Here is a 9,163-nt window from a genome sequence, read left to right on the forward strand (position 1 = left end):
CTTAAATGGGTTGTCCTACTTCAGGATAGTCCCAAGAATAACGTTGGTATGGGTTTCAGATTTCTGAAGCCTCTCTGCATTTAGAAAGTGATGGACACCTCTCTGTTGGAAAGTGCATAACCCTGTTTCTACATCGTATCCATTTTGCCCACTGTCCAAGCCCCTCAACAGACTCCCCAACTCAACATTATCAATCCCCCCCACCCACCCATCTTTGCTGGATGAACCCCTAGTGTGGAAGCAGGCGATTCAGCCCATCACATTCACACCAGCCCTCCAAAAAGAGGATCCCACCCAGAGCCACTCCCCCACCTTATTACCTTGCATTGCCCATGGCCAACCCACCTCACTGTTGGGTGGAGGGAACAAGGCACCCAGAGGAAACCCACACAGAGAATATGCGGACTGCACACAGCCAGTCACTGGAGGGTGGACTAGAACCTGGGTCAGTGGTGCTGGGAGGCAGTGCTCACCTGAGCTACCATGCCACCCCATTGTTATGTTTGTAGATGAGACAAAACCATTTCATCTGCCCTATTGTTAGTGTACAAGGAGAGTCAGTCATCACTGCAGGACATCACTGGTCACTGGCTGCCATCCTCTTCATTCCCTCAGCGTTCAGAGGGACAGCCAATCCTCTAACTCTCCCTTGACACTGGCCTCTTGCTGAGTAGCCTCCTGTGTGGTACCTTGTCAGAGGCCTTCTGAAAGACCATGTAGATTATTACCATTGGTTCTCCTTTGCCTAACCTGCTCATCATCTCCTCAGTCCTAACAGATGGGTCAGGACTGATCTCCCCTGAAAGGGGTGTTGACCCAGCCCTCTTTTAAACCACACTTCCCAGTACACCAATCTGATCTTTGAGAACAGACCCAGAAATCTTACCAATGATTGGGGTCAGGCGAAATGGCCTTGTTCCTGTCTTTTTGAGCAGGGGTTACATTCCCCACTCTGCAGCCCCCGGGACCCTCCCTACTCCAGCAGTTCTAGAAAGATCTCCTCAGAACCCTGGGGTGTAGCCCACCACATGCAGGTGCCTTACCCAATGCAGACCTTCATGTCCCCAATACCTTCTCCTGTGTGATGGCCACTACACCCACCCCCTCACAAAGATGGCATTATGCTGGGGTCATCACCATGGAGATGGATTAAGGCACATTTAATTCATCTGGTTTTTGTTCCCCATTTCAACTTTACCAGCCTCATTTTCCAATGGCCACTCTTACCTTTAATACTCTGGCTAGCCCTCATCTTCCACCTTTTACTGTTTAAGATGAACAGCTGCTAGTTTTTAAAGACTTTGCACTAATCTTCATATGTTTTTCCTTTTACATAGCCCCAACTCCCCCAGTCAGCCTCCTCCCTTACTGTTTCTTCCAAATGAAGTAGTGGGTGGCTAATTAAATGCAGAGCCTCCATTACCATCCACAACAGCAGGCCATTCAGCCCCTCAAGCCCCCAGGATGACAGTGATTGGACATCCTACTTGCCTGTCAATTCCCCAACTGATCAAAAACCTCAAAAGCCAAGGGCTCCATTCTCAGGGGTGGGGGTGGGGCAGTGCAGAGCTCCGAGTCTCAAGTAAATTGTGCATCTCCCTGAGAAAGTTCGACATTGGCACCCCTTAGTTCAGAGAGAGTGATTTCTCAATCTGAAGTGGACCGGATGCCTTTGGTTCCTCTGTCCAGGGGACTTCCTGAAGAGGAGAAAGTGAGGTCTGCAGATGCTGGAGATCAGAGCTGAAAATGTGTTGCTGGAGAAGCACAGCAGGTCAGGCAGCATCCAAGGAACAGGAAATTTGATGTTTCGGGAATAAGCCCTTCATCAGGCTGCACTATTACCCAACTTCCTGCTCTGGTGAAGGTGGAAGTTTGGAACCCATGACTACATTCTGTTAGAGAGAGCAAGCGATAGAATTAAAACACCTTCACATCCCAAATCAAACCTTCTGCAAATGGGAAAAGGAGCAGCCTTGTGTGTTAGGAGAGCCTTATCTGTAATCCATCTCAGTGAAGGGTCTCCCACCCCAACAAACCACAGCAAGTCATCTTCTTAAGGACCATCCTGGGCACAGAACACCTGAAGATTAATCATTAATCCACCACCCCTCCCCTCACTGTCAGACACTGCACACAGGCCATTTGCTGATGAGTAACTTTTACTGAGCAGGTTGGGGAAACAATCCAGTGTTTGATGGGGCCAAGCCCCCCTTTGCTCTGGTTCTATTTAGTGCTGGTGTATTTGGTGACAGCCTTCGTACCCTCCGACACCGCGTGTTTGGCCAGTTCCCCCGGGAGGAGCAGGCGGACTGCAGTCTGAACCTCACGGCTGGTGATGGTACTTCTCTTGTTGTACTGGGTCAGTCTCGAAGCTTCGGTTGCGATGCGCTCGAACACATCGTTCACAAAGGAGTTCATAATGCTCATGGCTTTACTGGAGATCCCAGTGTCCGGGTGAACCTGAAAACGCAGCAAGAGGCCAGGATCAGAACACATCCCAACCCAGTCCCACACCCTCCTCAGGTCCTCCCACTCCAGGCCCACACCACCACTGCAGAATCCCTCCCAGAATTCTCTTTCCTAGAAAGCTCAACCCACCCTCCCTCCCACAAAAGAAGATTCTCAAGGACAGAGGGTGGATGGGGAGTTAGTTTCCTGGTTTGAGAGAGAGTCTCCAACATGGTGGCCAATCTCAGAATAAGGGGTTGCACATTAAGTGAAGATTTCCCTCAGTGTAGTGGGCCTGTGAAATTATTACCCCAGCCTCAGCCCTCTTGGAGGGATCAGTACACAACAGGCTTTTTAAAATGTTATGGAATCAAAGGTTTAGGGAAAGTGACAAATTTCAACTCCATGGTCAGATTGACCAGGATTTCGTTAAATGGCACAGCAGACTAGATGGACCGAATAGCCTTAAACAGTGTCTGCACTGAGCCTTTACCTGATGACACTACAAGACATAGGAGCAGAAATTAGGCCATTCAGCCCATCTAGTCTGCTTCACCATTCAATCATGGCTGATATGTCTCATGGGGTTGAGAAACTAATGCACATTGAGTTCAGAATGCAGTCTGCCTGCTCATAGAGAACGAAGAAAGTGACAGAACAGGCCCTTTGGCCCTCCAAGCCTGCACTGATCCAGTTCCCCATCTAAACCAGTCACCTATTTAAGGGTCTGTACCCCTCTGCTCCCTGCCTGTTCAGGTAGGCCTTAAAATGCAACTGTGCCCACTTCAATCACATCCACTGGCAACATGTTCCAGGCACCCACCACAGGAAGAACTTTCCACAAGTCTCACCTTGAGCTCATGACCCCCTAGTAATGGAGACCCCCTCCCCAACTCTGGAAAAAACATTCCAGTCAATATCTTGTGGTTTTGTAGACCTCAAATCAGGACACCCTCCTCCCCCCCCCCACCCCAAACTTCCATCTTTCTAGTGAAAATAATCCTAATCTACTCAACCTCTTCCATAGAGAGCACCCTCCATACAAGGCAGCATCCTGGTGAACCTCTCCAGAGTATCCACATCCTTTTGGTAATGTGGCGATCAGAACTGTACGCAGTATTCCAAATGTGGCCAAACCAAAGTCTTATACAACTGTAAGATGACTTGCCAACTCTTGTACTCCATACCCTGTCTGACGAAGGAAAGCATGCTGTATGCTTTCTTGACCACTCCATTGTTCCCTGAAGGTGGCAACGCAGGTCAACGGACAAGAACACCCAGATCTCTCTGTACATCAATTTTCCCCACGGCTTTTCCATGTACCTTATAGTTTGCTCTTGAATCGGATCTTCAAAAATGTATCATCTCGCATTTGCCTGGATTGAGCTCCATCTGCCATTTCTCTGCCCAACTCTCCAATCTCACTATATTCTGCTGTATTTTGACAGACCCCTTCACTATCTGCTACTTCACCAATCTTAGTGTCATCTGCAAACTTGCTAATCAGACCACCTATACCTCCCTCCAGATCATTTATGTATATCACAAACAACAGTGGTCCCAGCACGGATCCCTGTGGAACACTGGGCACAGGTCTCTATGTTGGGAAACTCACTTCCACGACTACTCTGTCTGTTGCTGCACAGACAGTTCTTTATCCATCCAGCTAGTATACCCTGCACCCCATGCAACTTCACTTTCTCCATCAGCCTACTGTGGGGAACTTTATCAAACATCTTACTGAAGTCCATGTACATGACATCTATAGACCTTCCCTCAATCAACTTTGTCACTTCCTCAAAGAATTCTATTAAGTTGGTAAGATATAACCGTCCCTGCATAAAACCATGTTGCTTGTCACTGATCAGCCCATTTTCTTCCAAATGGGAATAGATCGTATCACTCAGTATTTTCTCCAGCAGCTTCCCTACCACTGATGTCAGGCTTGCCAGTCTATAATTACCTGGATCATCCCTGCTACCCTTCTTAAACAAGGGGACAACATTAGAAATTCTCCAGTCCTCTGGGACCTCACCATGTTCAAGGATCATGCAAAGATATCTGTTAAGGCCCCAGCTATTTCCACTCACTTCCCTCTAACCTGGGATAGATCAATCCAGACCTGGGGACTTGTCCACCTTAATGCCTTTTAGAATATCCAACACTTCCTCCCTCCTTGTGGACTTGACTGTAGTAATCAAACATTATCCCTGAACCCTCCTGGATGCTCCTTACAAATTCTGCTCCATCCAGACCTCTAACACCAAGTGAATCCCAGTCAATGTTGGGAAAAGTAAAATCTCCCATCACCAGCATCCTGTTGCTCCTACAATAATCGTTTACATATTACATAGGGAGAAAAGTGAGGACTGCAGATGCTGGAGATCAGAGTCAAAGTGTGGTGCTGGAAAAGCGCAGCAGGTCAGTCAGCAGAGGAGCAGAGTGACGTTTCAGGCAAAAGCCCTTCATCTCCCTGCCTAATCTTCCCCCTTAGTCACGTGGACTTCATGATCTAGTTCCTTACAGGCTTTAGTTTCTACCTCCTTACTGTCCACTAACCACCTCATTTGGTTCCCAACCCCCTGCCACATTAGTTTAAACCCTCCTAACAACGTTAGAAAAAGTACTGCCAAGGATGTTAATTCCAGTAAGGCCCAGGAGTAGACCATCCAATTTGTATTAGTCCCACCTCCCCAGAACTGGTCGCAATGTCCCAAACATTTGAATGCCTCCTTTCTGTACCATCTCACAAACCACACATTCATCCTGCCTATTGTTTCAGTTCTACTCCGACTACCACGGGGCACCGGTAACAATCCTGAGGTTACTAACTCTGAGCTCCTACTTTTCAAAAAAAAACTTAGCTCCTAAATCCCAAACTTCTGCTTGTAGGACCTCATCCTGTTTTTAACCTTTATCATTAGTGCCTATATGCATCATGACAACTGCTGTTCACCCTCCCCTTGAGAACGTTCTGCAGCGAATCAGAAACATCCCTGACCCACGCACCTAGGAGGCAACATTCCCTTAGGGAGTCTCATTTTTATCTACAGAACCACCTATCTACTCCCATTACAATTGAATCCTCTATGACTATAGCCCTTCCACTGTTTCCTGCCCTTCTGTACAGCAGAGCCAGTCATGGTGCCATGAACCTGGCTATTGCTGCCTTCCCCTGGTGAGCCATCTACCCAACAGCGTCCAAAGCGGTACACCTGTTTTGGGGGGAGATGACTGCAGGGGACACCAGCACTGCATTCCTGCTCTTTCTCTGCCTTTTGGTCACCCATTCTATTTCTCCCTCAGCAATCCTAATCTGTGATGTGACCAATTCACTAAAAGTAGTTAGTGACCACCTCAGCGTCACGGGTGCTCCAAAGTGAGTGTATCTGCAGCTCCAGAGCTGTCATGCGGTCTAACAAGAGCTGCAGCTGGACATGCTTCCTCCACGTGAAGGAGCCAGGGACATCAGCCACGTCCCAGAACTTCCACGTTGAGTAAGAGGAACATAACACGGGTCTGAGATCTCCTGCCATTTTTAATCTTTATCTATATAATAGCTTTCTTAACTTGAGTTTAAAATTTTGACCAATCGCCCACTTACAAGCACAGAAAAATCTTACCTTATCTACACCACATGTTCAGGGTCATGGAGCTTCAGACATTTAGTACACATTCTGAAACCCTTGTAGCTCAGAAAGCATCTGTTACTTCACGTCACCTCCCATCCCCTCAAAACAGGCTCTTGTTCAGCTCCTGCTCCTGACTAACCCCCAGCCCTGCCCCAGACAGGGTACAGACTGATGTTCCTGGCCCCTGCCAGGGTAGGGTCTAACACCCCTCCCACCCTCCTGTTCCAATCCCATTGCCCAGGGAGGAGTACACCAGGTATGGTAGCAGTCAAAGGGACCCCTGGCTCTGAAAGGGGCCCTGTCTATCAAACCTCAGCAGCTGGAGCTTGCACTCCATCCTCAGGCTGCACTTACTGCCAGGCCATTCAGCCCAGAGGGCCATTGCTAGCTCTTCAGGGTCATGGGCAGTAACTGCTGGCCTAGCCCTGAGTACCCTCAGAGGGCAGTGGGAGCATACCTTATTTTTAAAGGGGGTTCACCTTAAGACTTCCATGTGGGAATACAGAACTGCACAAGTCAACAGTCTGTTTAATTCAAGATTAAGGGATTATGCCCAAAACATCAATTGTCCTGCTCCTCAGATGCTGCCTGACCTGCTGTGCTTTTCCAGCAACACATCCTTGACTCTGATCCCCAGCATCTGCAGACCTCACTGTCTCCCTCTGTGAGGAGGTCTGCTTTAAAACTCAGACATTGTTTCAAACCAGCAAACCCTTGGAGTTGATCAGGCCTCAATGAGTCATTGAGGAACAAGAGTTAAGTGTAGCGTCCCACCCTCTGGAAGGGGCAGCCCTGGTTGGAGCCCCACCTGCTGTAGCAGTAGCCAACATCTGAACAGACTGACTTGAAAGTCCACACTGTGCAGCTCCACCTTCACTGTAGGGTGGGTGGGCTAGGGACCCTAAAGTGTGGCCAGGGAGCAGCCCCTGGGTGACAGTCAAATGCAGTTTTACTCCAAGGTGAAGGAGATGGTGTCATGGAATGTTACTGGACAGTAATCCAGAGGCTCAGGGAACTTGGGGAAGAATGTTGTGGTGGGGTTTGAACCCGTGTCTGTGTGGGTTTCCTCTGGGTGCTCCAGTTTCCTCCCACAGTCCAAAAAGTGCACAGGTTAGGGTGGATTGGCCGTGCTAAATTACCCATAGTGTTAGGTGAAGGGGGTAAGTGTAGGGGAATAGGTCTGGGTGGATTACTGTTCAGGAGGTCAGTATGGACTTGTTGGGCCGAAGGGCCTGTTGTCTCCACACTAAGTAATCTAAACTAAACACCTGGAGAAAAATCAGACAGACATTAAAATCTAAACCTCAGCAACACCAATTGCAAACACCCACCTGGTTCAGCATCCTTCAGGCAAGGCCCTGGGTCAGGTCAGAGACAGCAAAAACCCAGAGGTTAATATTACCTTCACAGGCAGGAGAGAGAGTCAGGGACCAGGCCACCCAGGAACTGAACACAAACACCATGCAGGAGCAGGGAGAATTATCAGAGCAGTTATTAAATAAAGCTTAGAGCACAGCTAGAAGAATAAAGATGGAGGATTTGTTGCCAGGTGGAGAGAGAGCATGGCCATTACCTGTTTGAGGACCTTGTAGATATAAACAGAGTAACTCTCCTTCCGCTTCAGTTTACGCTTGCTGTGTTTTTTCTCAGCTGCTGCCAGTGCTTTGGGAGCTTGCTTCTTCACAGATTCATTCATCGTGTTCAAACAGCCAACCCTCCCCACTACCCTTCCTCAGCAACTCTCTCCAATCAGACTGAGAGAACTGAGCCCTCACTCAACACTTTAAATCATGGCTCCAGCAGTTACTGCTCATTAAGGAATGGTCCAATTCTCTCTAACCCAATCCGATCGCTTCCCAATCAGGTGTCACACTGAAAAGCTTCCTCCTCATTAATCAAAGCTCAGCTCTTCACAACTTGGCCAGAACAGATCAATAAAGGCAAACTGTAATACACTCGTTCAGACAAACCTGCCTCAGACCTGCTGCTCACTGGGAACCCATTACCCGGGCAGAAAGCCCATCTTTAACACACACCATTTAACCTCAAATCACACACCGGGGATAGTCTGTAGACATGGAGGGAGCTTTACTCTGTATCAAACCCCGTGCTGTCCCTGTCCTGGGAGTGTTTGATGGGGGACAGTGTAGAGGGAGCTTTACTCTGTATCAAACCCCGTGCTGTCCCTGTCCTGGGAGTGTTTGATGGGAAGTAGTGTACAGGGAGCTTTACTCTGTATCTAACCCCGTGCTGTCCCTGTCCTGGGGGTGTTTGATGGGGACAGTGTAGAGGGAGCTTTACTCTGTATCAAACCCCGTGCTGTCCCTGTCCCTGGTAGTGTTTGATGAGAAATAGTGTACAGGGAGCTTTACCCTATATCTAACCCCGTTCTGTCCCTGTCCTGGGAGTGTTTGATGGGGACAGTGTAGAGAGAGCTTTACTCTGTATCTAACCCCAAGCTGTTCCTATCCTGGGGGTGTTTGATGGGGAACAGTGTAGAGGGAGCTTTACTCTGTATCTAACCCTGTGCTGTCCCTGTCCTGGGAGTGTTTGATGGGGGACAGTGTAGAGGAAGCTTTACTCTGTATCTAACCCCGTGCTGTCCCTGTCCTGGGAGTGTTTGATGGGGGACAGTGTAGAGGAAGCTTTACTCTGTATCTAACCCTGTGCTGTCCCTGTCCTGGGAGTGTTTGATGGGGGACAGTGTAGAGGGAGTTTAACTCTTGATCTGTTGAGATGAACACAGAGGTCAGAAGCCAGGGGCGAGGTGCTGGGAGACAGGGTTAGATTAATGTTTGCCGTAACTAGGACAGGCCTTTCCCTGAGCTGGAATCACTCGATGGCCCGTGTGGGTCAGCCCAGACCAAGGGGGCACTGTATTAAAAGTGGGGCTCACCCACTCAGGACAGAAATGAGGAGAATTTGTTTCTCTCGATCTTGTGTGACTTGGGAACTCTCTGCCTCTGAAGGTGCTGAGGGAAGGGTCAGTGAATATATAAAGGTAGAGATGGATAGAGTTTTGCTCAGCAGGAGGACCTAGAGTTACTCGGTGTACACGGGAATATGGGAATTACAACACGGAC

At 48.7% G+C, this 9,163-nt stretch overlaps 1 protein-coding gene across 1 annotated transcript; it reads right to left on the reverse strand.

Moving 5' to 3' along the window:
* Positions 1-2,179: 2,179 nt before the first annotated feature.
* On the reverse strand, positions 2,180-7,922 carry LOC132815535 (late histone H2B.L4-like). Its single transcript, XM_060824541.1, has 2 exons — positions 7,654-7,922; positions 2,180-2,460 (listed from the first exon to the last, which is right to left on the reverse strand). The coding sequence occupies exons 1-2, from the start codon at positions 7,774-7,776 to the stop codon at positions 2,224-2,226; spliced, it is 360 nt and encodes a 119-aa protein (XP_060680524.1). The 5' UTR covers positions 7,777-7,922; the 3' UTR covers positions 2,180-2,223.
* Positions 7,923-9,163: the final 1,241 nt, after the last annotated feature.

The sequence above is a fragment of the Hemiscyllium ocellatum genome, chromosome 4, assembly GCF_020745735.1.
Source record: "Hemiscyllium ocellatum isolate sHemOce1 chromosome 4, sHemOce1.pat.X.cur, whole genome shotgun sequence".
In the NCBI taxonomy this organism is placed as follows: domain Eukaryota; kingdom Metazoa; phylum Chordata; class Chondrichthyes; order Orectolobiformes; family Hemiscylliidae; genus Hemiscyllium; species Hemiscyllium ocellatum.

Bases quoted from the DNA above. Each gene is read 5' to 3' on its own strand.
- LOC132815535 (XM_060824541.1), bottom strand. From the start codon at position 7,776: ATGAATGAATCTGTGAAGAAGCAAGCTCCCAAAGCACTGGCAGCAGCT. The intron at 2,461-7,653 runs GTAATGGCCATG...CTGCGTTTTCAG, and splicing joins TCTACAAGGTCCTCAAACAG to GTTCACCCGGACACTGGGAT.